Genomic DNA, 15,875 nt, shown 5'->3' with positions numbered 1-15,875 from the left:
ACTTTTGTATCTCTGAAAGGACTGGATGGGATTTCTTTTTTTCCCCCAACGTGCGGAAGGTTAACAAAGATAATTATATTCCCCGGCCATTTGAGCCCCCAGCCCCCAGCCCCCAGCGCCCTTGTTCTGCAGAGAGCCAGTCTCCAAGATGAGCGTGTGGTGCGGGAGCCGCGCCACGTGGCAGGGGCCAGGGTGGCAGAAACCGGCGTTTTCAGCTTCAGAAGGAGGCTGAGAGCTGCGTGTGACCGAAAAGCCAGCTGTAATGTATTCAAGAAGACCTAAGGGTGTACTTTCCAATAAGGATGGAAGAGACTCTGGGCCCCCACTGTGAGCTGATCGTCAGGCTGCTCCATATAACAAGTTGGTAATTAGTCCCTGAGTGAGTAAAGTAGAATAGATGATAGGAGATTGATACTTAGAGGAGAAGCTCAGAATGCTTTTTTTGCCAGTCATCAAAATTTAAAGGCGCTGGAGAAAGTGTTGGGGGTGCCTCTGTCTGTTTACGTACTGTTTCCAACTCAGAATTTGTAATGATGGGGTTCATTAACTTGCGTTTCTAAATTGTATTAAGATGAAGCTTACATCAGTTTCAAAGACAGAGGAGGCTCGGGGATCCGGCATGACGCGCCCCAGAAGAGCTGGGCGGGGGACGGTTTCGGTCTCCTGTCGATCTCACCCCACCAGCTGGATCTCCTTCTCAAACCCATGTGTGGGGCAAGGCTGTTTCATCTGGGAGCTGAAGAGCAAATCCCAAAAGCAGATTTCCAAGGACCCAGAACATGGAATAATTTGTCCAAATTTTGCTTTCTCATATAATTAGCTATCAGTTCATTTACGAACTTCCAGCGTTAGGGACTGCTGCTAGAGGTAAGACCCGGAGACACGCCAGCGCCCGGTGGTTACTTGTAGAGTGGGGCTTGATTTGTGAGACAGCATCACAGAGAAAGTGCTTAGCCTTTTAAAGGTATTTCATGTTTACTTTTTTAGGACAGGGCATGAGTTAGCCTAAAAATGAATTCAATGAGCACACTTAATCCTGGTCTCTTCCTCAAAAGTACACACAAGTGACTTATGTGAAAGAGAAAATTCCAAGTCTTCCAAGAGGTGGTGGCGCTGTGCTGGCACTTTTCGTGTCTATTTGCCTTCTTTTCTGAATTGACAATTTTTGAAGGCTATGTTCCATTCATATTATTATTACTGTAACATACTGACTGTACTCCCTGTGTTGGAGGATCTATCCTGCCCCTCCCCTTTTCCCTCTCCCCACTGGTAAGCACCAGGTTGCTCTTTGTATCTGCAAGTCTGTTTCTTTTTGTTCTTCTTGTTATATTCACTAGTTTGTTGTATTTTAGGTTCCACAGATAAGTGATATCATACAGTATGTGTCTTTTTCTGTCTGATTTACTTCACTAAGAATAATGCCCTCCAAGACTATCTGTGTTATTGCAAATGACAGAATCTCATTCGTTTTTATAGCTGGGTAGTGTTCCGTTATTCAGTTCAGCTCAGTTCATGGACTACAGTCATGTCCGACTCTTCGCGACCCCATGGACTGCAGCACGCCAGGCCTTCCTGTCCATCACCAACTCCCAGAGCTTGCTCAAACTCATGTCCGTCGAGTCGGTGATGTCATCCAACCATCTCATCCTTTGTCATCCCCTTCTCCTCCTGCCTTCAATCTTTCCAGCATCAGCATGTTTTCTAGTGAGTCAGCTCTTCGTATCAGGTGGCCAAAGTATTGGAGTTTCAGCTTCAGCATCAGTCCTTCCAGTGAATATTCAAGACTGATTTCCTTTAGGATTGACTGGTTTGATCTCTTAGCAGTCCAAGGGACTCTCAAGAGTCTTCTCCAACACCGCAGTTCAAAAGCATCAATTCTTTGGCACTCAGCTTTCTTTATGGTCCAACTCTCACATCCACAGATGACTACTGGAAAAACCACAGCTTTGACTAGATGGACCAATTTCAGCAAAGTGTTCTATTATACATATATATATGCTGCTGCTGCTAAGTCGCTTCAGTCGTGTCCGACACTGTGTGACCCCATAGACGGCAGCCCAGCAGGCTCCCCCATCCCTGGGATTCTCCAGGCAAGAACACTGAAGTGGGTTGCCATTTCCTTCTCCAATGCATGAAAGTGAAAAGTGAAAGTGAAGTCGCTCAGTCGTGTCTGACTCTTAGCGACCCCATGGACTGCAGCCTACCAGGCTCCTCTGTGCATTGCATTTCCCAGGCAAGAGTACTGGAGCGGGGCGCCATTGCCTTCCCCTACATATTTATATACATTTGTTGTTCAGTCACTCAGACTCTTTGCAGCCCCATGGACTGCAGCATACCAGGCTTCCCTGTCCTTCACCATCTCCCAGAGTTTGCTCGAACCCATTGCACCTTCTTGATCATCTGCTGATGGCCCCCTGGGCTGCTTCCGCATCTCGGCTACTGTAAATAGTGCTGCTGTGAACTTTGGGGTGCTTGTGTCTTTTCCAGTTATTTTTTTCATTTCTTCAGATGCATACCCAGGACTGGAATTTCCGGGTCATTATGGTAGCTGCGTGTCTAGTTTTTTTGAGAAACCTCCATGCTGTCTTCCACAGTGGCTGCACCAGTTTACATTCTCCGTGTGGAAAAACCAAGTTCTGCCTGTCGGACGCGAAATACAAGACTCAAGAACAAGGGGCCGTATTCCACGGCCAGAGCAGTGCATGGTCACGCTCTCCCTAAAGCAAAACTGACCCCCGTTGTCAAAACCCATGAACTGAGACTTGGTTATTCAGATCATAGAAAGGCTCACCACAGGATTCTTGAGTAGAATACACTATTACATTTAAAATATTTTACTTCAGGGAGAAATTTATTGTATAAGTCAATTTTTGAAAGCCAGTGTCAAACTAGAAAAAGAAAGGAAACCGACTTAGAAGACGCAGCAATTCAAGGGTTTCCCAGGCGGCTCGGGTAAAGAATCCGCCTGCGTTTGAAGGAGAAGCGGGAGACTCAGGTTCAATCCCTGGGCCAGGAAGAGCCTCTGGAGGAGGAAGTGTCAACCCACTCCAGTATTCTTGCCGGGATAGTCCCACGGAGAGAGGATCCTTACGGGCTGCAGTCCATGGGGTCGCAAGGAGTCAGGCAGGACTGAGAGCATACACACGCAGCATAAAAAATACGTAGCAGCTAACGTAATAGGTCATTTTATAATTAAGCCTTGTTTGGACAAATACCCCTAAATGTAAAGCAAACATTTGGAGAAATCTTTGGGGAGGCCTTGACTGAAATATATAACACAGTTCTCGTCCCAAGATGCTGGCCGTTTCCGTGGGGAAATGGATGGTTAATAAGAGGACAAGATGCTGTGAGAGCTGAAACAGATCAGCCAGAGCTGTGATTTGGGAACTTCCTGGTCAGTGATGGGAGGAACTCAGTCAAAATGTTTTTCTTTCTTTCCTTCCTTCCTTTCTTTCTCTCTCTCTTTCTTTCGCTTTATAGCTTTAACATCAGAATCATTGCCACTGAATTAAAGCTGCCTGTATAGACACAGAAACAAAGCAGACATTCAGTAAGTAGGTGCCTCTGGGACAACTAGCAGTGTAACTTCTGTTTACAGTTAATGATAAACGCATTGAACAGCATTTTCCTTCAGAAGGACAATTGCGTGTGTTTTTAAACTTTGGGGAGTTCGGACCAGTATCCATAGAAATTATCCAGCAAATGCTGACCTGAAGACTTTAAGCAGTTATCTGTAACAAGAGTAAGTGGTTTAACCAGAACTTATGATCCATCCTTCGTTTTCTGTTTCTTAGCAGTTCATTGTGTTTTGATTTGTTTTTATTAAGAGAGTGGCATAATTTATCACAGAAGGTTGAACCTTATTCTCAAAAAATACATTTATCAAAAAAAGGTTTCAGAAGCAACTCTCTGAAACGACTGTTGTTCGTTTATCTTGCATTTTATACTGTGCAGATTCCTGCATCCTCCCTATGAATCTCAGTGACTTTCGTTTAGCTTTTCTTGCTGTGACAATATCTGTCATTGTAGCATAAAATAATATGTCATTTTGATTTTTTTCCCTATGATTGTGTTAAAATCACTATAACACTGGAATTTGCTTGTCTTTTTTTTTTTTTCAACTTCTTAGTAGTATATAAAAGAGAAAACTAAATTATTCCTTAAGTTTTAGGTTTAAATGTTTTCTTTAGGTTGAGCGGGAGGGTAAGGAAAAGCAGCACTAAGAAGCTGGTCAGAATTCAGATGAACTATTTTTGAATTACTGGTTCTCTGCCATGATGCTTTAGGAAGGACCAATGTCTGTAACCAGGGTGTGTGCCTCTGAAATTCGAACAGTGTGGCAGAGAACCAGGCTGACATGAATGTAGATTTTTCTGTCATCTGCCTTGGAACAGCATATTCAAGGGATTTCCAGTTGTTTACATTTTATAATTTTGAACCAAATATAACTAATGAGTATTTTAATTGAATTCTAAGACAGTTTAGATGAGATAGATGGAAAACGCATTATTAGCTGGCGTGCCACCTGTGTACAGCATCCAGGGGATAACACCTTGGAAGGCAGCATGCGCCTCGCCGGGCAGCATTTGTCTGTTTGTGCGTCTCGTTAATAAGGAATCGAATGTTTTTGACTCCCCCACTGCACTTTGGAGTAGATGTGATCATGCCAGTGCCCACGCTGTTTCGGTACTAATTCCCCACTGTTTTTAATTTGGGGCAGAGATTTGGGGACGGAATTGGGGAAGCATACTTCCTGCAGAGTTATGGCTCAAAGTGTAAACACCGAAATCATCCTGGACACGTTTCAACAGCAAATGTGAGGCAGCCTGTTGTGACAGCACGTAGAGACACCGAAATGGGCGTGCACCCGTGTGCAGGCTAAGCGTCACAACGTCCAGTGGCAAAAACATGGGGCGTGAGTTATCTTGGTGACTCGACGGAGTTTGGTACATTTAACCTTTTAGCCATAGTATTATTTGGTTTCCTATGGAATCGTTCTTATTTATTTTTGTCCAGTTAGAAGATAAAGCAAGGGGAGAGGTGCCTGCATCTGTTTGCTTTCTTAGCACGGATGATGCATGTAAACACACACGTGCATCTTTAGATTTCTCCCAGAGGCATCTGTCTACACATGGTAAACAAGTTGTACGGTTCACATAAACAAACTCCAGAAGAGAAATTCCACCAGAGCCGTTTTCCTTGCTCATTGTCTGTGTCTGCCTTTTGAGTCTGTTTCCCTCTCACTCCACGTGATGAGGACCTGCAGGGCGAGGATCCTCAGGAGTCAGGCCGGTGGATTGTCTGAATCCATCTCCTCTGTGTGAGTGGCTCCTGTCTAGAAGGGAAAGGGGAAAAAAAGCAAAGTATCAACTTCAGAAACCACATTCACGTTAAAGGGCACCAGCCATCCTGGCCTGAACTCTGCCCAAAGGACGGACCTTTCATCTGATAAAGATCATTAGTCACCAAGACACATATTTCAGAGAGTTCCCAGCAGCGACACTCCACTGACAGTCACTGGAGTGTACCAGATGGTTCATTAGCATAGGCTAGACAAGTCAGAGGCTTTCAGAATCATTTAGAAAATGTCACCCAGAAACAAGAACCCTGTCACTTTTTATTAGAATTAACTACATCATAGCCTGGACACAGATTTCACCTTGGGTCAGAAAAATTAATACAGAGTTCCATGCATTGTGTCATATACTGGGTTAAGATCAGTCTTCCTCAAGGGACTCATTTGCTGGCAATATATTATGATCCTTCTACTTTCAGAATCCTCAAACCTTTTCTTTTGTGAGATATGAAAAGAATTGACCTTGCTCAAAAGCCACTGGTGTCTAATTGATTGGAGGTATAGGCAGGATTTCAACAGGACATTCTTCTAAAGCACATTTATGACTGTTTTCTCAGGTACTTCCAAGAGTGGGGTTGACCAACCATCCAGCAGTGCATCAAGTGGGCTTTATGTCAGGAGAAAAACCCTAATTGAACACACTGCTAAAAACAGAAATTAAAACACCATTGAAATATTGTGGGTTTTTTTTTTTTTAATCCAGATGTCAAAAACCTGGAGAACCTCCAGCTGGTCGAAGGCGTCCAGGAGCAAGTCAACGCTGCCCTGCTGGATTATACAGTGTGTAACTACCCGCAGCAGACAGAGAAGTTCGGGCAGCTGCTGCTCCGACTTCCGGAGATCCGGGCCATCAGCATGCAGGCCGAGGAGTACCTCTACTACAAGCACCTGAACGGGGACGTGCCCTACAACAACCTGCTGATCGAGATGCTGCATGCAAAACGAGCCTAGTCACCGCCCCCAGGAGCTCGGAGTCCCAGAGACTCAGAGATGGGCGGGGTGGGGGAGGAGAACAGGAAAATGGGAAAAAATACTCTGAATGGCTCCAAGCAACACGAGTTAAACACTTGGTTTAAAGACACTGAATTTGAAAAGGCATAGTAATCAGATACTGGATAGCCACTAAATGATGCATCAGGGTATTTGTATCGCAAACTGTGAATCAGTGGGGTCACATCCCCGAAGCGTTCCGTGCAGAAGACACTGGAACGGAGTGGACTGAACCCGCAGGCGGATCCCAGCACCGTGTCAGGCTGGAGACAGAGCGGCTTTCTTGTGTATTGAAACTGGTCTCCAATGTGAAGAATTCTGAGAGCTGATCCATGTTATTCGTTAGGCTTACGTGGCAGGGAATTTGAGCTTACAGAATTCCTCTGTGGTAAAGCTGAACTGAAACCATCCTCAAGAATCCATCAGCTACACCAGTAACAACCCTCTCCTCTTCCTTCCAAGGACCCAGCACCTTCTGTCCTCTGATCCCGGCATCTGTACCAAGGACCTGTGCTCAGCCGCACCCCCCAGAAGCTCCGGCAAACCTCGAAAAGCCTAATCTTGACTGTCTGTATCTTAGACCTGCCAACAGCTAACAAGAACAGTCCATTAATACGTGAGCTTGCCATTTTGACTACGTTCTGGTTTGTTTTGTCATGTGTTCATGATGTCTGGGGGGAAAAAAAGCAGGCAGTGTCCCTCTTCTGATCCTATTACAAGCGTTCATTAATACTAAGGGCAGCGACTACAAACTTTTAAAGCTTTAGCTTTAGCATTACTGGATTTCATAAAAAGTCCCAGCGGAAAGGCTCGTTAGGATGCATCAGCCTTTTTAACCATCAAGGTTTGTAGTTCATTAAAAAATACAATAGGAAACATATTTTGCTGGAATGTCAAATAGTCACCGTTCTGAACAGGAAAACTACACGGAAGCATGTTAAGCTATGCAAAATAAAGGTGGGGGTGAGCAGATACATTGATTGACATGTTGCAGTTGATCATCCCCTGAACGTAGAGAGGAAACGGTGATCTTTACGTAGCCTGGAAAGATAGTAATGTGCTTCAAATCTTCCCCCATAGGGAAGGGAAGAGAGTGACAGTGACCTTTCTAAGTTACTATATAGACCAAAGTCTGCTATAGAACAATTATTGGAGGACAGAGAACTGGGAAACAAAGTCTCCAGACCACGCTGTCAGTATTATCAACAGGCGATGCCAGAGATACAGAAGTCTTGCCTTACTTCACAATTCTCAAAGGTAGCAGATGTGCATCAACACTTGTTTAAAATAAAGTATTAATACTTTAAAGTCAAATGAAATAGAGTGTTTACATTCCTTAGGTCCTCTGGGGGGAGGGGGGAACTGTGATATGACAAAAGAGCTGAAGTCGCAATTTCCTTAATGTTATTTTTCTGATCGGTAATTATTTTTAACAGTACTTAGTTATTGTATGTCGTGAGACACTAAAATCAGAAACGGGGATCTCATTTAGATTTTAATTTTTTTTTTTTTTTGAGATTATTGGCGGCACAATCACTTGTAGAAACTGTAAAAAAATGAAAGTATCTCCTAGTCCCTTAATTTTTTCATAAATGTTTCTGGCTTTTGAATAGTTTATTTATATTGTATATCATAGTTTCAACTGTAGACAATTATGATGCTAATTTATTGTTCCTTGGTTTCACCTTTGTCTAAAATATAGCCAAGACTGAAGAAACCAAATCTATGTGTTTATTGTAGCATGTCAAGTTAGTGGGACATAGTTCAGAGACAGAGAGAGGGGTCTTAATGAATTTAAATCATTCACTTGATTAAATGTCTGTAAATCTTCATGGTTCTTACTGTAGTTTATTTAATGTCTATTGTAAATTATGTGACTTGTAGCTTCCTCTGTTTTCTAGTAAATTTAACAAGGGTGGAGTCTTATCTGGTTTTCTTTCCAAGCGTTGTAAGTTGTATACCAAAGATATTAGTTATTACTTCTGTGAGTACAGAGAAGATTATTTTATTATTTTTATTAATCACCTCTAACACACGTCCAAGTGAAGGGTACCCATAGCTAAGCCGGGCGTCCACAGCTCATCACTCAGAGGTCACCTATGTTGTCTCCATGGCTCAAAGGACAACGGAAGATAGTTGATCAGAGTCTGTACCCAAAGCGGTAAATAGAGCAGCATCTTTACTCTCCCCAGTTAAAAACCAAGTTGGAGGGGAAAAGTGTCAACAGTTTATGAGATGGTTCCATCAGTGTATATGGAACACGGGTAGAGACAATTTCTAGATCTGGGAGATAGTTATTTAGAGGGTCCTTAATATTGCAAAAAAAAAAAAAATTTCAAAAACAAATACATTGATCCCAAAAGTCCAAGTTTTATTTTAAATGTACAGTATTTCCCACTGACTATTTTATCTAAACAAGGCCACATATTATTGTGTTGTTAACCTAATAAATTACACCCGAAGAACAGTTAGAAAGACGGGGAACGTGGAGACTGAAGCCACGCTAATGGTGACGTTAAAGACAGAAGCTGATGAACAAGAATGCCGCTTGGCATCCATGGTGCATGCAGACTTTGTCTAGTGTTTGTCACTAACTGGGTTGCAACCAGACGTTGACTTAGCCACTGCCTTATCACCTACAGGATTTACTAGTAAAGGCAGACTCAGATATGAAGGTTTGGGGCTTGGCCGGGCTCACTGTCATTGGTCTATGTTTATAAACAGACAATCTGTCACATCTGGATATTTATCTTACGGATCTTCTGCTGCCCCCTGGATCTGAATCCACGCGATGTCGAGAGTGTGAAGTCAGTTCCTTGTTGACGTTACTTAACTGTATCCGTGAAATCAAATTGTCATGTTGGTTCTTGCCAGGAATTTCTCAACAAAATGGAATTTTTTTTTTCAGTATTTCAATAAATATTGATATGCCCAGCCTGATCATTTTTAAAGGATTTTATGGTGTCCTTATTCTATTGGGTTCTAAAGCATCTAAAGTAACTGAGATCCTTGACTAGGAGTGGAGTCAGAAGAATTCCACATGCGTAGACACTTCTCGGCTGGTCCCCTATCCTTGGTGGGAAACTTGAGGCATTGAACTCAACCTGTGCGTCACCTCTCCAAACATAAAATGAAGCATTTTGTATCACTTCCTGTTACAGCTGATGGAAATATCTTATAGTATCTGTCCTTGTAGCACTCACTGTGCCCTAGTCATTTTCCCAGGTGTCCGGTCAATTCAGTTGATCCTCGGATCAGCTCCAGAGTCTGACTCAGTGGACGTGAGTGTGTGCAAACTCCAGGAGATGGTGAAGAACAGGGAGGCCTGGCATGCGGCAATCCATGGGGTCACAAAGAGTCAGACACAAATGACTGGCTCAACAGCAACAGATCAGCTTCACGAGGTAGCATCGTCTTCCTCTGACAGTTTCCTGCTCCAAGTGATCCATTAGTCCCTGGGAAGTGTGTATCCAAGACTCAGAAGCCCTTAAACACAACACTGTGTTTGTCTCTAGGCCAGGATGACACTTGGGATTTGCTTCAAAAGGAAAAGGTACGTTAGACAAAGTCAGGCCTCTGGTACTCCGTTATTGGTATTTGATATAAATTTTATCAGTGATATTATCCAGATGACGCAGTGGTAAAGAACCCACCTGCCAGGGAAGGAGATGCAAGCAATGAGGGTTTGATCCCTGGGTGGGGAAGAGCTCCTGGAGAAGAAAATGGCAACTCACTCCAGTATTCTTGCTGGGAAAATTCCATGGGCAGAGGAGCCTGGCAGGCTGCAGTCCATGGGGTCACACAGAATTGGATGCAGTTGAGCAACTACCCACACAAAGGATACCAAACAATCAGAACGCCATACCTAAGGTCTAGTAGAGTATGGAGCTGAGATTTTTAATCAACTAAACAGTGGCCCACAAAAGACATCTCCCTTGTCAACCTCTTACTAGGAAGAACTTACAAAATGCTTGCCGACATTCCATGGAATATGAAAAAGATAAGTATATGTTCATACATTATATTCATACATTATCTACATTCATACATACAAATATGTATATAGTTCATTCATGACCTATAACTTAACACATAGAAAAGTGCATAGTTTGATAAACTTCTGCATATGTATACACCCAGGTAATCATCACACAGGTCAAGGAAGTCATAGAACATTTTTTTTATGTTTTTGTAAGTGGCTATATACATTTTTTTAAAAATTGGTGGAGGGGCCGTTTTTCCAAAAGCCCAGCCCGGTGGCCAGTGGAGGTGATTCTGATAAGCTGAGACCTCGCTCCCAGCACTTAGAATAACTCTCACAAGGTTGCTGAGTCCGTCAGCATGAACCAGTCCTGGGGGCGGGGTGGGGGGGTGGCGGGAAATGGTTCTCGCTGATGTGCATTTGATTGTTATATTCGATATTCACAGTAACTTTGAAGGGGTCTGTGCCTTTAACTAAGTTTGACGTTCGGTTTGAAGCCACCTCTGATGTATGTTTTTATGAGAACCATGTGGAGGGTTTGTTCTCCGCAACGTGGGTCAAAATGCTCCGGCACTCAGTGATCTTGACATTTCCCTGGAATAATAAAGACCAATTTTCCTGAATGCCGAACAGGAAGTGTATAGTTTAGTCACTCAAAATAAATATTCCTGCAGGACTTTAACTGCTGCACACAGGCATTTGTTTTATGTTAAGTGAGGAATTAATAATTCAGTGACTCAGATCAGGCTGTGGTGGTGGAGGTTTTGTTTGCAGGAAAGCTTAGAGCCAGTCTGTGAAACGTCACATGTTTAATTGTTGCTCGAAAGGAGGGAAGAAGCGGGTGTCATTAGACTAATCGCTGAGCATCCCTGACGAGAGTTTGGCACTAAAGGATCGGGAAGCCAGCAGGCTGGAGACTGCAGGCCTTCCACGCTCCCCTCCCAAGCTGCGGCCGGTGTGGGCCGGACCCTTGACTCCCTGGGAGGTCTGGTGGTCCCCAGACCAGCCTCCCTGGGCTGCTGTGTCTCAGACTGATTTCAGGACCAAGTCAGTGAGAAAGAGCTGAGAGGAGATGGGAGGTGTCCTTCCAAGGACAACTTTTTGAAAAAATTCTATAAACTCGTTCAAAACTGCTTCAAGGGACCCCTCCTGCACTGTTGGTGGGAATGTAAATTGGTGCAGCCACTATAGGGAGCAGTGTGGAGTTTCCTTTAAAAAAATAACAAGAGCTGCCAGAGGGCCTTGCACGCCCACTGCTGGGCACAGACCTGGGGAAAAACGTGGTCCGGAAGCACATGTGCACTGAAGCGCTGCTAGGGAGTTTGGGATGGATGTGCACATACTGCTGTATTTTAAATGGATAACCAGCAAGGTCCTTAGAGCACAGGGAGCTCGGCTCTGTTATGTGGCAGCCTGGATGGGAGGGGATTAGGAAGAGCGGGTACATGCATGTGTACGGCTGAGTCCCTTTGCTGCCCCCCTGAAATTATCACAGCATCATTAATCAGCTGTACCCCAAGGAGAAGAGGGTGTCAGAGGATGAGATGCCTGGATGGCCTCACCGATGCAATGGACACGAACTTGGCAAACCTCAGGAGATGGTGAGGAACAGGGAGGCCTGGCGTGCTGCAGTCCATGGGGTCACAAAGAGTCGGACACGGCTGGATGATTGAACAACAACATAGCCAATATAATATAAAAAATTAGAAAAACAACCTGCTTCTCCAGCATCTGCCGTTGAGTGGCGGTAACTTGTGGTGGGGGGGGTGTTGGCTCCCCAACCTACCTTCTCTGGGGGACGGGGGTCCCGGAGTGACCTGGTGAGGCCTGTCCACTGACCAGGCTCGGATGAGAGAGGAACCGCTCTCATTGAAGCCACTGTATGACGGGGTCTCTGTTTCAGAAGCTTGGTATTTCCCCAGATACACAGAAACGATACTGCTGAATCCTCAAGGCAACCCCATCTTCACAGCAAGGAAGCCGACATCTACAGGAGTTAAGTAGCTCGCCTGAGTCCCAGCCAGGAGGTGGTAGGGCAGGGCGCACACGGTTCTGATTCCAAACCCATGCTTTGAACCCCCTGGAAGCACAAACCAAGACACCCCAGGACTCGTGTTCATTACTGACCCTTTTCTCCGGGACTCAAAAGACGCGATGGTGACAGACACCCTTTTTAAAATAGTGGCACCCAAAACCCAGAAACGTACTTTGTCTCAACAAGAGCAGGAGTGATCAGTTATAAGCACTGACCTCTGAAACAGGTGCTGACTGACTCATAGAATGAACTTAACGGTTGTCGGCGGGAAGGGTGGGGGGAAGGGAGAGTTAGGAAGCTTGAGATGGACATGGATGGACATGCTGCTGTATTTAAAATGGATAACCAACTGAGTCCTATCAGGGACTCTGCTCAGCGTCTCGTGGCTCCCGGGTGGGAGGGGAGTTTGGGGGAGAATGGATACATGTATTCATACATGTATGGCTGAGTCCCTTTGCCACCCACCTGAAACTGTCACAGCATTGTTCATCAGCTTTTGCCAATACAAAATAAAAGGTTTAAAATGAATACATAGGTAAAACAGGTGTTGACTGCCAGGAGCCTCAGGGACACCCCCCCAAACCTACAAATTCTTTGAGCGTTACCCCCAGGAGAACCAGGGGTGGAAACCTTTATTTCTACACTTTCTCGACAGGAAACATCACCGTCAGCACCATCCGCCCTTAGTCCTGCCCACGTTATGACTTTAAGAGCTCCCCTAATTTTCCCATACTGTGGCCTGACGAGTAGTTTCCCTATTCAGTGTCACCATGAAACCATTCGAGAAGCATCCTATTTGCATCCACTGTTCATAACATCCTGTCTGAGGGACTTCCCTGCCGGTCCAGTTGCTGAGACTCTGCACTCCCACTGTCTGTGGCCAGGTTCAGTCCCCGGTCAGGGAGCTAGACGGCACATGTCACGACTACAGAAGAAGAAAAGGTTCCACGTGCTGTAACTGAGGATCCTGCATGCCCCCGACACACCCGAATAAATCACTATTTAAAAAAAATATTCATAGACATCCTATCTGGGAATGCAAGCAATAATGTTTATGAAGAATAAACATTTGGTGCATGTCAATTCAGCTCACTTCCTTTGCCATTAGCCCACTTACTAACATATTCACTATTTAAAAAAAAAAATCTTGTCCCAAGGATTTTCCCCAGAAATAAATCAGGACTGTCAAAATCTCTCTGCCCCCGCGGAGGAGCGGCTTCTATAAATAAGTGTGGAAACACGTGTCACACTGCCCCTGGTGTGGCCGTAACAGGTTTCATTTCCCCTCTGCTCCTCCGAGGCCTTGTGTTATTCCAGTGTCAGATGTTCCTACAACTATTGTGTGGCCTGGATTGCGGCCAAGTTCCCCTGGCAATGCCCGGCCAGTGCTCACCCAGCCTCCCCCTCCCTTAAAGGAGCAGAAAGTGTATGAGTGCCCATCCCGTGGGAGAAGAGGTCTTTCCTCTCCACGACCTACTCCCAGTGTCGTTGGTGAGAAGAGGATGGCGATGGGGAACCTCGACTGTGCCCTGGAGCAGGCTGAGCATCGCGCAGTCCAGGCGCCTCCCCTGAGTCTCACAACAAGCCTGGGAGGTGGGCGCTGTTTGTCACCATCGCGTCGCAGACGAGGAAACCACGGCTGAATCACGGTAGTTTCCTAAGGTCACCCAGCTGGCGGGGCCGGGCCAGGATGCAAACCCAGCTGCACTTCTCCACGCAGCCCAGCAGCTCACCCGGCTCAACGCAGACCCCGCGAGGGCACGTGGGAACACGGCGCTCGACTCCTCAGCTGCTTTTCCATCTCCTCATCACGCGGCCTGACTCTCGGGGCAAACGTCCCTCTGCCCAGGTTCACGTGAGATCTAGGCCCATATCAAGAAACAGCAAGACAACACACTCTGGTCAGATGATAATTTCATGTCAGTGAAAACAGCCACCTTGACGTAACTCAGCACAGACGTAAAAGCAGTAAGCCCGGTGGCGGAGAGCCCGGCTCTTGTGCTGCTCTTTTCTCTTTGCTTGCTTTGGCTTCATTTCATGTTAATGTGTTATCCTTGTTGTTCAGTCTCTCAGTCGTGTCCGACTCTTTGCAACCCCATGGACTTCAGCATGCCGGGTCTCCCTGTCCATCACCAACTCCGGGAGTTCATTCAAACTCGTCCGTTGAGTCGGTGATGCCATCCAGCCATCTCATCCTCTGTCGTCCTCTTCTCCTCCCGCCCTCCATCTTTCCCATCTTCAGAGGCTTTTCTAATGAGTCCACTCAGCATCAGGTGGTGAAAGTACTGGAGTTTCAGCTTCAGCATCAGTCCTTCCAATGAACACCCAGGACTGATCTCCTTTAGGATGGACTGGTTGGATCTCCTTGCAGTTCAACAGGTTCTCAAGACTCTTCTTCAGCACCACGGTTTAAAGCATCAATCCTTGGGTGCTTTATGCAAAGGGACTAAAATGAGGACCTGGGTTATTTTCAACACTAAAATGCAGGCACTTCCTGCAGCCACATTGCTGCCTAGAATTACTGGCCAAGAGAATCTGGTGGAAGGTGCAGCGTTCAGACGCGTGGTGACAACTGAGGGACGGAAAGTGGGAACCGGCTGGAGTGAGGGGGACACGGCAAGGAACGCGAGAGCCCAGCCGGGACGGGAGGGTGGGCCCAGGGTGGGGGGGCACCCCACCCTGCAGAAGAAAAAGTGTGTGATCTGGGATCCGCCAGGTAGCAATGAGAAGGGTCATTGTTCTCCTAACATTAAACGGTCCCCGCATTACCCTATTCTGTGGACAACCGCGGCCAAATAAGGAGCTGGGGTGTTGGGAGGTGACATGAACGGTCTCACCGGTGTGCAGTTTTCAGCTCCGCTGAAGCACACTCAAAACTTCCTGCGTTTATTTTCCCATTCGGCAGCAAGCGATTCCCTGGCGCAGAGAGTCAGGAGAAGGGGGTTTCCACCCAGCTCTGATTTACGACCCTCGGAGGTGCCAAGTTCCTGTTTTTCCAGCCCTGCGGGGAACTTTCCCAGATCCTATCTGCTGGGCAACAGAGCCCCCAGCAGGCGTGGGCGGGAGGGGGCGGCTGGGGGACCGGGGCTGCGAGTGTGTGCATCGTGAACACAGTGCAGGATCGTCCCGGGGGCACAGGGAAACCCAAGCCTGCTTATTTTGTAATCTGCTCACGAACCACTTACTCTTTTATGGTTAATCATCTCTGCCTGCTTCTAAGCCCTCCACGCAGAATAAAGGCCTGGGACCCCCGCTGTCTCTCACCAGGAATTTCTCAGGGGGTCAGGAGTGGAAAGGAGCTTCCATCGTCCCCTAGATGCCTCCCCGGGGTTCTGGCTGCCTTCAGCCCCTGGTCAGAGTGTGGACTTGTGGCGGGGCAGGGGAAGTGCAATGGCTTTGCAAACACGGCGGCTACACACCTGCCCCCTCTATACCTGGGGACGTGGCAGAGACAGCGTCGCGCTCCCGGAGGTGGAGGGGAGGGGGACAGCGGCAGGCAGCGCGTCCCTGCT

The 15,875-nt window shown here is 46.3% G+C and overlaps 1 protein-coding gene across 6 annotated transcripts in view; it reads left to right on the top strand.

The window, feature by feature from the left end:
* NR5A2 (nuclear receptor subfamily 5 group A member 2) overlaps window positions 1–9,286 on the top strand; it is a 132,686-nt gene extending 123,400 nt beyond the window's left edge. For all 6 annotated transcript variants that reach the window (XM_070473823.1, XM_020906966.2, XM_070473820.1 and 3 more), the window contains one exon: window positions 6,060–9,286. In XM_070473823.1, the coding sequence (XP_070329924.1) occupies window positions 6,060–6,307 (248 nt within the window). In that variant the 3' untranslated portion in view covers window positions 6,308–9,286. The remainder of the gene's footprint in view (window positions 1–6,059) is intronic.
* The last annotated feature ends 6,589 nt before the right edge of the window (window positions 9,287–15,875 follow it).

Source organism: Odocoileus virginianus, chromosome 11 (assembly GCF_023699985.2).
Source record: "Odocoileus virginianus isolate 20LAN1187 ecotype Illinois chromosome 11, Ovbor_1.2, whole genome shotgun sequence".
In the NCBI taxonomy this organism is placed as follows: domain Eukaryota; kingdom Metazoa; phylum Chordata; class Mammalia; order Artiodactyla; family Cervidae; genus Odocoileus; species Odocoileus virginianus.
The sequence above is the reverse complement of the archived record's forward strand: the minus strand, read 5'-3'. Positions and strand labels throughout refer to the sequence as shown.